The following is a 13942-nucleotide window of genomic DNA, read 5'->3' as shown; positions in this document are numbered from 1 at the left end:
TATATATATGTGTGTGTGTGTGTGTGTGTGCGTATATGGGGAATACAAATATTTGATATGTACCTTTTATGTAAATATATATATATATAAAAAATGCGGCCTATATATAAATGTGATATATATATATATATATGTTATATATATATAGATATATATATATAGTGGCGGTACATATATATATACATATATATATACACATATACATATATATGGAGTATATAAATATACGGTATATTTATATGTGGTATATTTGTATGTGGTATATTTATACATATATATATATATGCTATTTCAAAATGCAGTATATTTATACATATATACATATATAAATATATGTAGTACATATATACCATATATATATAAATGCGGTCTATATATAAATGTGATATATATATGTTATATTTATATATATACACACACACACATATACATATATATATATATATATATTTTTTTTTTTAAGGGATAGTGGTTTTATATATGCAGAATAAGAAAACATAATTATGCTGAATATTGGACTGAATCCATAAAGCCATAATAAACAGAATAATTTATTGTATCTCAATACAGCATTGAATAACAATGGTCATAAAAAGCACTAGTACTCCACTAATGATTCTCCTCCAGGATTTATTGTGTTTTTCATTGTGTGTCCTCTTGCATTTCAGTGTTAAAAATAGCATACATAAAATACGCCTGTCCCCACCACTCGGCCCCTCTGCAGGTACTTCAGAGCCCCAAAATTAAATTTTAAACAATCCAGACCAGTGTTTGGTGACCATGGTTAATCATCAAGAAAAAAAGACATCAAACAATATTTGATAATGAGAAAAATGCCTCCAGGATATTAGGGGATTGTGTATATGTGTGTGTGGGTGGGTGGGGAGCACAGCGTGAGCCGTAGCAGCAGAGGTAGGTGGAGAGGCCAGACCAGACACAAGCCACATTCACGTCTGTGTGTGGCGGTGGTAGGTGTCTCTCTGTTTGCACCTCACTTCTGCCACATGTATGTAGAAGCATAGCTTTAATAGACTAAAAGCATATCATTTTTTTTTCCTGCTAGATTCTAATTCTAGTTCCAATTCAGTGAAGAGAGGCAAAAATTACAGTTCTGTGAAACTGCTCCTCATTTTTGAAGTTCTCTGCATCGCGCCTCAACCCAATTATCTCCAGTTACAATGGCTTAGTGAGGCTCCAAACTGTGACTGACAAAAAAAAGAGGACAGAACTCGTAAAAAACCTTCCTTTATAGATAAAAGTGATTAGTCTTTCAGAATAAACAAAGGCCACACCCCTGCTTATTTGAAAAACACAGGCACAATATTCACATTAAACATTATTTGACGACTTTAATACATAAAAAGTGATATATTTCCTTCATTTTTTTTTAGGAATATATTTAAGCAAATTTTTTTTAAGTACTACGATTGTTTCATTTGTCATCAGCCCAGTATAATTAGTCCAAACCAACACAGAGAGACAGGGAGGGAGAGGAAAATGAAGGAAAGTTTGTTAATTAGAAGAGCATTTTTTTCTGTCTTCTTCTGTCATACTGTTATTGGGTTATTCTTGATTGACACAGCTTTAACAGCCTAGCCAAATTGAGGTAGATCCAGCAACACAGTCCGAACGGCAGCATGTGCAGCCACCTCGGTCATGCAAATTGCACCCGGGCAACTCCTTGACAATGATTAATGAGCTTGGGTTGCAGCCTTTGTTTCCGCCTGCTGCCGTTTAGAATGAAATACAATCTCAAAATACTATCAATCCCCTATTAATGCTGTAGATTTACTCACAATGCACGTTTTTTTTAAACCATTTAAAATCAAATTGTGTGCAGGAGTTTGGCAAAACCCCGTGTGTGCGTGTTGAGCGAGTGCTTCTAATTACATGTTCTCTAATTAATTTCATTATAGGATAATAAAATAAAGGGAAGAAACAGCTTTGAAAGCTTGAGTGAAACACATGTGTCTTGTCTTGTGTGATGTAAAATATGGATGTGGGATTTTCAGGGGCAGTCATGCTGTACAAGGGGGTGATTGCACGAATCTGATACCTTGCTAATACTACAGGCATTTCCTGCCTTTAGTTTGCCTTGTGTTTAAACAGGGATTTTTAAACCAGATTAGAAAAAGAAAATCTGTAGTTCTTGGGATTGAATCCACAGAATTTACTGATGAAAATAAAAAAGGAGAACATTTTGTTTTTTAAAAATGTTATGGCTGTGCACCAATTGCAAAATGATTAATTACAATAAGTTTCTTCAAATGTTAAAGTAAAATTTCAAATGGGCAAATATAAAAGACCGTACTCTTGATAGTAAAAAAAAAAAATCTTTTATTTACAGATTTCCTCTACTCCAAGCATGTTTTTCAAGCATTAAGCATATAGAAGTACCATTAGTCGCACGGTGCTTAACACAACAATAGTGTGCCGAGAGCAGCGAAGCAAAGATCAGTGCAGCCTCTCCTGGATATCAGAGGGAGACATCCTTTGTAAATTCCTCTCCAACTGTGAGCACGCTTCACAGCTGGTTAGCAGGGCAGGGTGAGCCACTGCCCTGCCAACAATCAGCCTCTAAAATAGTCATTTCTTTACTTTTGCTCCTCATTTGCCATTCATTTTATTTCTTTTTTTGTCATTTCTTGTTACAGTGCAGCGTACCAAAAATTCACATTCAACACACATCAATTATAAATAAACCATGTGAGAAAACTCTCAAATCCTGCAGCTTTCGTGTCCATTGCTGCCCTTGGACTCCCCCCTTTTTCCTAGTTTTTAAAATCTTTTAATGCAATCGGCTAACACTGATCCTTTTAAAGGCACAGCAGCCCACCGAAACCCCTGATCTTGATACCTAGATGAATAAACTGCTCCTTCTGCCCCTGACCTCAGCCCTTTGTAGCAATCAGACCAGACTTCCTCGGAGGGGCTGATCTTATCTGCCAGTACCAATCCTACTACACAGCTTCCTTTTGTAGTGAGCACTGAGCGCAGAGCCCTTTCAGACCCATGGACGGTGCGGGTAAACACACAGCCCGAGACCTCAGCTCATCTCAGATCTCATACTACACTGCCCACCAACAATGAGCTCCATTTTCTGATGCACCACAGGTCAGACGGAGGCTTTCTACCCAACAATGAACTGTCCACCCAGGAAACAGAAATTGTCCGACTGCCATTGAATTGTTTGATATCATCATACCAGCATGCAGATGAAGTGTTTTTGGGGGGAGGACTTTGTTATTTGTTAGTTTATTTGTTTGCTAGTTTCTGAAACAATATGAACAAACTAAAAACACAAAATAAATAAATAAATAAATTTGGTCATTTGAGAGGGATATATGAATGGTTGAACAATGCCACTGTAAAAACAGATCATTTATGAGAGAATTATTAAGTTTAAAAAAAAATATTTGACTTTAGATTTATTTGTGTATTCACAAGGAAGCAAAAATGGCAAAAAAAAACAATATTTATATTAAAAATAGTGCTGTTAGTTAAAAATGCATTGTATTTTAAAATATTTTTTTCAAAACTATTTTCATTCTTTAATAATAGCTTTAAAAATATGAAGGGTAAACATGTTTTTATCACATCAATCTTTATTTATATAGCACTTTTCATATGTATCATATCACATTATTTCTTTAACACAATTTAAATCTTAATTCAGAATAGCAACAGTACAGAAAAATGTGTATAGGTCGATGCTTGAACCTCCTGATATTGCACAAAGATTTAAAGTAATTTACTAATAAATGAAATTGAGTTAAAGTCACTGACAGTCAGTCACAAATGATGGGTTTCTTTGCTTTTGTGCAGAAAGAAACGCCTCCTTTTCCCTTCAGAGCGCGTGCGTTTCCCTGAGAGAGCCTTCCCCTTCAAACAAATGAGCGCTCCCTAAAAGTAAAGGCACGTTTGTTCTGGAAAACACTTCACCTGTGTCACATGACTTACACATTGAAGGCAAAGGATGAGAATCTAGCAAGATGTCAACACTGGAAGCAGCCTGCAGCACGTTTTAGATTGACAACGCCCTCGTGCGTGAGACTGGCCAATCATCTACCGGAAAACTGATCCCGTGGGTTTTTTGGGCCAATCAGAGCGCTTCTACCACAGCCTCTGACTCTTCAACTTCCTAGCGGGAAGTATCCACCGAAGCTACTCGAAAGCAGCAGGAATTAAAGGTAAACAAGCAGTTTGCTTATATTTTTCTGACATTTTATGGATTTATTTATGGAAATATGTTATTTTTCCCTATAAACATGAGAAAAAATGTGCAAAACGCACATGTATTTATCGTTTTAGTCGTATGATAAAGGTTGTTATGGTTAGCAAAGCATTTTCTGTAGAAGCTATCAGTAATTTTGTCATTTAAGATGAACATTTGGGGCTATAACAAATGACTGAATTGTTTCTCTTTGTTTAAAACGCAGATGAGACTGTCCCGAGCTGAATATAAAGATATAGTGAGGGCGACTGAACAACTGAGACCTACACGACAATGTATGAAGATCCTAAAGGACAGATTTCCTAAGTAAGTGTTCACAGACAAGATAACCTTAAATATATGAGCCCCCTTTACAAAAATAACGTGAATATGTCCTGTTAGAAAGAACCACAGAGCAGAAAATTGTTATTTTTATTTACTAAAATTAAAATCTTATAATTTCTTGGCAAGTTAATTTCTAGAGCGCATTTTTATGTACAAAATACTTTACATACAGTATTAAGAGAAGCACTTAAATGAAATATTAAAGGTATAATCACTTAAAATTTAAAGTAAAACGAATTTAAAGATCCACCCCAAATTGTGTTTTTAGAGTCTTTACTATTTTTCAATAACATTGACCTGCCAGGGGAAATTAAAATGTGGCTAAAATCTGGCATATTTACATAAGATTTTAAATGTTCACTCATTCACTCATATGCAATGTCCCTTTCTTAAATAAAAATGTATTATTTAACATATTATTGTATCCCTTTTCTCTTTATGGAGGACATATATTAAGAAATTTAGATTAAAACATAAAACAAATTTCTGTTGAACTCCTGCATCTCTGCAGAAACTATGTCCAGAAACTTTTTGTGTGTTGGTGCGGAAGCTAATTTCCCATTAGCCCTTTGTTTACACTCTCCTGCTGGCTTATAGCACCTCACAATCCCACGCTAACATAAGGATAGCAAAATAAATAGAAAGCAATAGCAGAGCTATGCAGCTGTACAGTTTTGAGCCAGATGGCAGCTTTGATGAGAGCGATGAAGAGGTTAATGGATCTATTTGTCTGGAAGTGGATCACAAACCTGAGCTTTTTCAAACCTCGGTCTACATCTGCTCTTGATCCATCTTGATTTGAATTAAGAAATACTCAAAAAACTCAGTTTTAATCTGAAATGATTTTATATATGTGCTCCACAATGACAAAACTGCTTCAAGAACACGTTAACATAATTTTCCCCCGAGTGGCTCTTTAAAGTAACAGTGTGGATGTAAACTTTTGAATAAAACTGTGAACAGGTGGGTCTTTAACTGTGATTTAAATAAACTGAGTGTTTCAGTTGATCTAAGGCTTTCTATAAGTCAGACATGTGAAGCTACGAAGCTGAATGCAGCTTCTCCATGTTTGGTTCTTACTCTTTGAACTGATAAAACACCGGATCCAAATGACTGGACAGCTCTTGCTGATACATACTGGGTCAGGAGGTCAGTTGTGTTCTTTGGTGCTAAACTATTCAAAGCTTTATAAACAAGTAACAGAACTTTAAAGTCTATCCTCTGGCAGAGCAGGAAGTGTAAAGACATCAGAACTGAACTGATGTGGTCCTTGTGTGGACCCAGGCCTCAGAATTCTGAATAGTTAAGCCTTGCTCCAACCGAGCGGTTTTGTTTTCATGACGTATGTGTGATTTAGGCCGCTAGCGGGTCATTGTAGTGCGATGACTAGAAAAGCAAAAACAATGGAAGTCATCCAGCAGCTCGTCTTTTTCTTGCTTTACTTTTTGTACATTGTGTATAACAGGAATTTAATACTGTTTGAAAGAAGAATGCGGACGGCTGAGAAGAATACCACCATAAAGAGGAAAATGGAAACGGTATCTTAGCGCTATACTGGCGCTTTCTAATGTCGTCATCACTTTCTACCATCTACCACTATTGTTTGTCTGACTGGTTGCTTCTTTTTAATGAGTCTGTATACAGTGCTGCTGCAACGTGCAAATTTCCCTCGAGGGATCAATAAAGTATCTTTATCTTATCTTATCTTATCTTATTTAGCGGTTGGCTACAGCGGCTCTGACCCATTCTATTTTTCTATGGACGTATAACGGACTGGGGTCCTCAAGAGTTTTGGTCTGGAACTGTTTCATGGGTCAATTTAACAATGGAAACGCTCAAAATACTGGAATGTACTGTACCATACCGCTCAGTGGAAATGATTCTTATGTGCTCGGTCCGCCAGATCGGGACGGGGGCTTGCGACTAGTGATGACGTCACACTACTGTAACATGACTTAGACCAGGGGTGTCAAACTCAATCGCACAGGGGCCAAAATCCAAAACACGCCTTAAGTGGCAGGCTGAACAGGATAAACATTGATTTAACACACTAAAACTATTTTTTTTAATTTAAAACCATAACTTTTTAACATAAATATGAACTAAATATATAGTTCATATTTAGTATATAGTTCATATTACCTGCAATAATGCTAGTGTGAATGCTGTAAGCTGAATTTGGCCACTGAAGATGCTAGTGCTGATAGCTGAAGATGCTAAAATTGATAGCTAAAAACACTGAAGCTGATAGCTAAAACACTGTAGCTGAAAACACTAAAGCTAAAGCCAAAAACACTGAAGCTGATAGCTAAAAACACTGAAGCTGATAGCTAAAAACACTGAAGCAAATACCGTAGTTAAAAACACTGAATCTGACGGCCAACTAAAATATTAGCTAAATGTCAAAGTAGGCTAAAAAAAACTATAATAAAAATAAAAACAAGCTTGGGGTAGTCAAAACAGCTAGCATGTAGCTGAAACAATAGCTAAACTTTCAAATAGCCCAAACACCTGAAAAAAGCCTAAATTAGCCAAAACAGCTAGCATGTAGCTGAAATGTTAGCTAAACTCCAAAACAGCCTTAAAAATCTTAGTAAATGCCAAAATAAGTCCAAAAAGCTAGCAGATTGTCAATTTTTAAAACTTTAAAATCGTAACTTTTGAACATAATAATGAATTATAAAAAGACAGGAATATTATTCCAGACTAAATCAACTTAAACCTTAAATAACTTTCAATATTTTTTTTTCTAAATAAAATTTATATTTAGTTAAAATTATACAAGTTAGAAATGAGCGCAAGATAACATCGGGTCATTAATGACTGATCTGGAGGGCCGGTTACAATTACCTGGAGGGCAGATCCGGCCCCTGGGCCTTGACTTTGACACGTGACTTAGAAAAACTGCTTAGTGTCGTAATCTAGCTCCATTTATGTTTTTTATTTTCATCAAGATGATAATAAAAGATCCTCCAGCTTTACTTTTTTTCTAATCTCTATGAGTATTCCATTAAAATTGTGTGCACACATTGTGGTCTGAATAAAATAAATATTTGCCATGTTTTTAGAGTTAAAAACAATCCATTTTAAACTCTATCCATTACATATTTTTTTTTCTGTATTGTACTATTTTGCCTTGCAGCACCTGTGCACCCAAAAATCGAAAAGAGAGGTTAATGGTTGTGTTTGCCTTTCTCCTTGACACTGAAGGCCCTCGCTTTATTGAATGTTACACGTGTAATCCCTCAAGGCCAGAAGGACACGACGGCTGATCCCGTCGAGGTCACTTACAAAGTCACATGTATTTGGAAATTCCTACATCCAGTGTTCTCTAATCACCAATCTAAAAGAAACTCTTGGGTCCCTAAAGGGGGATGCAGTGCAGCTTCATTTTGCCTTTGTTCTCTGTTTCACATTTTACAGAATACATCGTGTGTATTTTTATTTTTCAGTTTAAAAATTCAAATGATAACTGTCCAAACTGCGTTATTTGGAGTGGTACTTTTGATTGTATTTTTGCCAAAATGTTGGACAGTTTTCATTCCAATAATTCCTCACAATCTCCTTCCTGCCCCCTGAGGTGCTTGCCTCTTTGTTTAGTCTTGCTGGTTATTGTTATTATTTCATTCCCCATAACCAATCTCGGGGAGGCCCTTGCTCTTTAAAATCCCTGAGTCTCGTCACTGAGCCTGACAGACAGGCACGGCAGCAGTGTTTTCACAGCCTGCGAAATTATTCTGGTTGTCCAATCAGCTGAGCTGGGCTCTGGAGGGTTAGTGATTGGACTGGCAGGAAATCAGGCTCTTAAGACATAACATATCGACTAGGCCATCCATCATCTCTTAGCATGCGCTCAGGCACAGCAGTCAGCCACCCCCACCCCACACCCCTCCTGTCCCCTCGGACTGTGTGGGAGCCTAGCCACTGCGTAAATATTGGCCACGCTAAGGCTGGCAGGGAGGGGCTGATGGGGGGGGGATTGGCAGTTTGTTGTGGACAAGCATGCAATGAAATGATGGGCAAAAAATTGTTTGGTTATGGTAGCTGGGGAGGCAGAGCAGGCAAGTATTTGGCTACTAAATAAATCCGCTTTCCAGTGTCTTGTGTACAAAACAATGTTTGGCTATTTGCTGATCATTTGACTAATTTAAAGATTATTACAATAAAAAACATTAACAGTAATAACATCATTAAATTTTGTCCCAATTGTTACTTTAATTCTGATGAGAAATTCAGGTAAATCCTGCGTTTTTTTTAATTAGAAAATGAAAAAGGAAATTTGACTTCTATTGTTGAAACAAAATAAATATGAAATTTACATTTTGAACCTGTTTTAGCAGATCTCCTTTGGCTGTATGTAAATAAATAGGTTTGTTTAAATTACAAAATATGTTGGAAATGATTACACACTGAATACGAAAAAATCTAATTTAATTAGGGCTGGGTTAATAAAATCGATTCATAGATTTGAATCGATTTAAGCTTAATAGACCAATAACAGATTTATCAAATATAAATCGATTTAGCGTATAAAGCTAAAGTCCGCTAGCTTGATGCTAACGTTTAATGGAATTTCACATAGGACAGCTAATGCTAACGCCTAGTCAACCTAACCATACATTGCTGATTAAATGAACATCTTTATAAACTCACAGGCATGAATTTTCCAAACTCTTTTAACGAAATATTTTCATAAAGTTACCATTTGTGGTGTAAAACATGTGTCAAAGTCAAGGCCCGGGGGCCGGATTCGGCCCTCCAGATTATTTTATTTTATTGTTATTAATCCCCCGATGTTATCTTGTACGTATTTCTAACTTTTAATTTTGACAAAATATATTTTTAGCTAATATTTTAGCTACATGCTAGCTTTTTTGGCTAAGTTTTTTTTTTTTTAGTTTTTTAAGCTAATTTGGCATTTAGCTAATATTTTAGCTACATGCTAGCTGTTTTGGCTAATTTTTTTTCTATTTAGTTTTTTAAGCTAATTTGGCATTTAGCTAATATTTTTGCTGGCAATCAACTTTAGCGTTTTCAGCTATCAATTTCAGCATCTTCATCTTACAGCATTCACGCTAGCATTATCACAGTTATTGCTATATATCTAGTTCATAATTATGTTAAAAGGTTACATTTTTTAAAGTTGTAAAAATATAGTTTTAGTGTGTTTAATAAATGTTTATCCTGTTCAGCCCGCGACCTAAAGTGTATTTTGGATTTTGGCCCCCTGTGCGATTGAGTTGACACCTCTGGTCTAAAACATTTTTTTTCATACTTTCTTCTTCTTCTGAAAAAAGGTGTAATGCTATAGCGTGATCACCACCTAGTGGCCAAATTGAATCGACCTCCAGGAGAAGAGAACAATATTTGCTACAAAATATGTTTGTTTGTAACACTGTATATGTCATTATTTCACTAATACAGTTTACAGAATGTAAACTGTATAAGGTTAATAAAAGTATATTTAATTCATATTGTAGATTATTATTGCATTTCTAAACAAATGTGTAAACTCAAAATTTAATTGAAGTATAACAAAAAATTGGATTCAGGGTCTTGTAATTTAAATCAAATCGTTTCTGGAAATTATAATCGATACTCGGCCCTACGTTTAATACATGTTTTGTCTGTAAAGTATAACTGATATAATTTCTTTTTTACAGTTTTCTTTGCTAGTTAAAACTATTTTTGGCCAATTTGACTCTAAATCATGTAAAAACACTTACTCCTGTGATTTGGGGCTCATTATATGTTAAGGAACAGTTCTAAAACTTAAGATTAAGTATCTCAAATTATGCAGTGGGCTTTAAATAAATAGGAATAACCCTTAAGTTAAGGTCTCTGAGTGTTGTATTAAGTTCAAAATCATTTCACAGTCATTGCTTTTGATTGGAGACTCGGAGGGAAGAAAATCTGAACTTTGAACAAGATGATTGTTATAGACCATTTCAGGGTAATTTCCACGCACGGTCTGTCAGTCTTTTGGTCGTGCCATGAAAAGGCTAGTGGGAGGAGAGAAGGAGTGTCCTATAGACAGACAGAAAGAGAGTGATGGCAATGTGGAGTCCCTCATCTGTAACGGCTGCATAACACAGATGTTGGGAGTCATCTGTCAGCCTGGCCTCTCTTGCCGGGGCCGAGCTGCTCTGGGGGAAAAGAATTGGACACGGTGCTGTCACTTTTTACCCCCACTCACAATGGTGGGACATGCAAATATCAACCCCCATTCTTGCCCTGTATGTCTTGCCCTCCTCATAGCCAGTTCGGGTGTCCTGTCTAGTTTCTGGACTGTAGAAAACTGGGTGGAGGGGCAAGAAAAAAAAGTGGAATCAGTCCCATCAGGTCTTTCTCTTGCCATGTATTAGAATTGGAAATGATGGGCTGCTCTCTGAGGCCGTGCTCGACTTCCCTTGTGTCTAGAGGGGACCCCAGTCCTTCTTGCATTTGTCCCCAGAGAGAGGCGATGCGAGGAGGGTAGGACGAAGAGGGAGGGATGTTGAGAGTCCTTCTGTGCCGTATTATGAATGAATTTGGATGTAATGATTTATCCCTCCCCACTTTAGACACCAATTCAGTTCTCGGGACTGCCCTCACTGTTATGAAAGTAGGTGGAAAAGTAAAAAAAAAAAAAGGCAGATGCTTTGTTTTTTGAAAGTACTTAAACAGTAAAGTGTGAAGCATCCCTCCCTTTTGCACACACACACACATACACACAACTCCCCTGTGAGGAGTCCCTGAATGTTTTTTGAATCGGGCCCTAATGTGCCGTTTTCATCAGCAGTGAGGCGGGCTGCAATATGGTGTTGGAGCGTGCTCTGGGAATATGAATGTTGATTAAGCATGCGTTCAGCCTTTTGAAATTCTGAAGAAGTGTCAGAATAATGGATGTTGAGCAAATGTCAAGTATTTGTTAATTTCTCTGTTATTTGGGGTTTATCTGGCGTGATCTTTGGAAGGAAAGCGCAGGGCTCGCTGGTTGTGGCATGTGTCATTGATATGGTGATTTCTTGGCTACAGAAACTGTTTTGATGGTAATATGTACTCTCTGTGTGTAAAGCAAAGGGACCCTCTCATTGATTATTAATAGTGGCTGTAGTTTACACCTCTTTGTTCACAAAATGAATAAACTTTTGGATTTGAAAAACACTGGATGTGTTTAACCTGTGTGTATTTAGTGGTTTTACTGTCAAAGTTCTTGTTAATAAGTTTGGGTAATCTCATCAAAATCGTCTGAAGTTTATTTTTTTCTTGGACAGTCTTTATTTTAAATGTTAATTCTTATCTACCTTTTCAATAGGAAGCATTTATATATTGTTTTATATCTTTCCATTTCATTACTAGGGAAAAATTGATTCAGTGATATATCCCGAAATATTATTTGGCGATACTTGTATCGATTTAAAATGTTGACTAGACAATATTTAATTGTGTGAATGCTTAGTAAGCACTCACACTATAGTGGTTCCACTGCGCCTTTCTGAACGTTTTTTTGGCATGTAAAAACTCTTTCAGTGATTTCAGCCATCTTGGTATCAAAACGTTTAGCTTGTTTAGGAGATTACTGCACACATTTTTTGTATTAATAAGCTTTATAGTTTCTGAAATATTGAGCAAAATATGCCCCATAGGAAATGAATGAGAAAGTCTTCAAATAACAAAATTTTAAATACATTTACAAAAAGCATTTACCGTATTTTCCGGACTATAAGTCGCGGTTTTTTTCATAGATTGAATGTCCCTGCGACTTATACTCCAGTGCGACTTATATACGAATTTTTAATGAGATGAGATATGGACTGTAAGTCTAGAGTGCCCTCTTATGGTGATCTATGCAATTACTTTATTTACTTTAGTTATTCAGACGTGACACAGAGGACGAAGAATTTAAGGGATTTAGTGATATGGAGTGAGATTGCGTGCAATTAATTACAGTAAAGATACAAAGTTGATGAGTTCTTGAGGCTATAGTTAAATAAAACTGTTATGTTATATAAATGCTACACATTTTCGTTTTTTTCATGATGCTAATATGTGAATATGTGTTGACACATATTCAGCCTGTTTTCTATTCACTTATGAATGTTATAACTTACCTTCCAGGATGATGTAATATCGTTTTTTCAACCAGTTTGTAAAATAAATTACTTGAAAAAAATGCGACTTATACTCCAGTGCGACTTATGTATGGTTTTTTCTTCTTCATTATGCATTTTTTGGCCCCTGCGACTTATACTCCGGTGCGACTTATAGTCCGAAAAATACGGTAAATATATTCAAAGGCTATGTTTTATTATTTATAGTCATTTTCCAAAAAAATGGGAGTTTAGCTAATATTTTAGCAACATGCTAACATTTTTGTCTAATTTGTTATCTACTGGGGGTTTTAAGGCTAATTTATAGTTTAGCTTCTATTTTAGCAACATGCTAAATTTTTCATTCATTCACTTTACTGAGGAAATGTAGGCTATTTTGGAGTTAAGCTTGTATTTAAGCAATGTGCGAGCTTTTTTGGCGAATTTGGCCACTACTGAGGTTTTTCTGCTAACTTGGAGTTTAGCTAATATTTTAGCAACATGCTAACGTTTTTGGCTAATTTAGTTTACTGAGGAATTTTAGACTCTGTTGGAGTTTAGCTAGTATTTAAGAAACAAGCTAACTTTTTTGGCTAATTTGGAGTTTAGCTTATATTTAAGAAACACTAAATATTTTTGCAAAATTGGCATGTATTAGGGATTTTTAGGCAATTTTACAACAATTTTTTTCTGAAATGTATTTCTTTAGCGAAATTTCCAGTCATTTTGAAAATAGCTTTTGCATTTTCAGCAAATCTCTCAACTATTTTTAGCAAAAGACTTCAACATCTTCGGTGACAACTTTCAGCAAAAAGCATTCACACTTGCGTTATTGAAGGTAATGCAACTTTTCTAGTTAATTACATGTGAGAGTACTTCAGCGTCTTACCCCGGGATCCTCCGACAACCGTTACGACTCTGTTCCGACCACCGGAGTCTTGACTGCATATAATCACAGCCAACCTCTGCGATCTGGCCTCTCTGGCACACCAAATCCGTTTTGTTGGGTTCAAATTTTTGCAGGATACTGGAGCTGAGTTGCAGCACTTGTTGTGAAGTTGTGGCTATTAACAACCTAAATTGTACTAAATGGCGGGTTATTGCATTAGCCTACCTGAGTTCTGGGTTTTTCGAGGTCAGGAGCAGAGCCTGTGCCTGCATCTGTGGCACCTCCAATAGCCAAGAACCAGCTGGTGTTAAATGTTTAATTTCATTGGTTCAGTCAGCCTTGCAGTTTTTGATGTTATGAGACATGTACTTCTTGGTATAACTGTTTTTTTTTTCCTAAGTTATACCCTTAAAAAAAAAAAGT

The 13942-nt window shown here is 36.1% G+C and overlaps 1 protein-coding gene across 1 annotated transcript in view; it reads left to right on the top strand.

The window, feature by feature from the left end:
* Positions 1–3876: 3876 nt before the first annotated feature.
* Positions 3877–13942, top strand: part of cdin1 (CDAN1 interacting nuclease 1) — a gene marked incomplete at its 3' end in the record, with an annotated part of 69929 nt that continues 59863 nt past the window's right edge. The window contains 2 exon segments of the mRNA XM_024295624.2: positions 3877–4190; positions 4440–4540. Coding sequence (XP_024151392.1) covers positions 4440–4540 — 101 coding nt within the window. The 5' untranslated portion in view covers positions 3877–4190.

This window comes from Oryzias melastigma, linkage group LG22, assembly GCF_002922805.2.
Source record: "Oryzias melastigma strain HK-1 linkage group LG22, ASM292280v2, whole genome shotgun sequence".
Taxonomy (NCBI): domain Eukaryota; kingdom Metazoa; phylum Chordata; class Actinopteri; order Beloniformes; family Adrianichthyidae; genus Oryzias; species Oryzias melastigma.
This window is presented reverse-complemented; position numbering and strand designations above follow the sequence as displayed.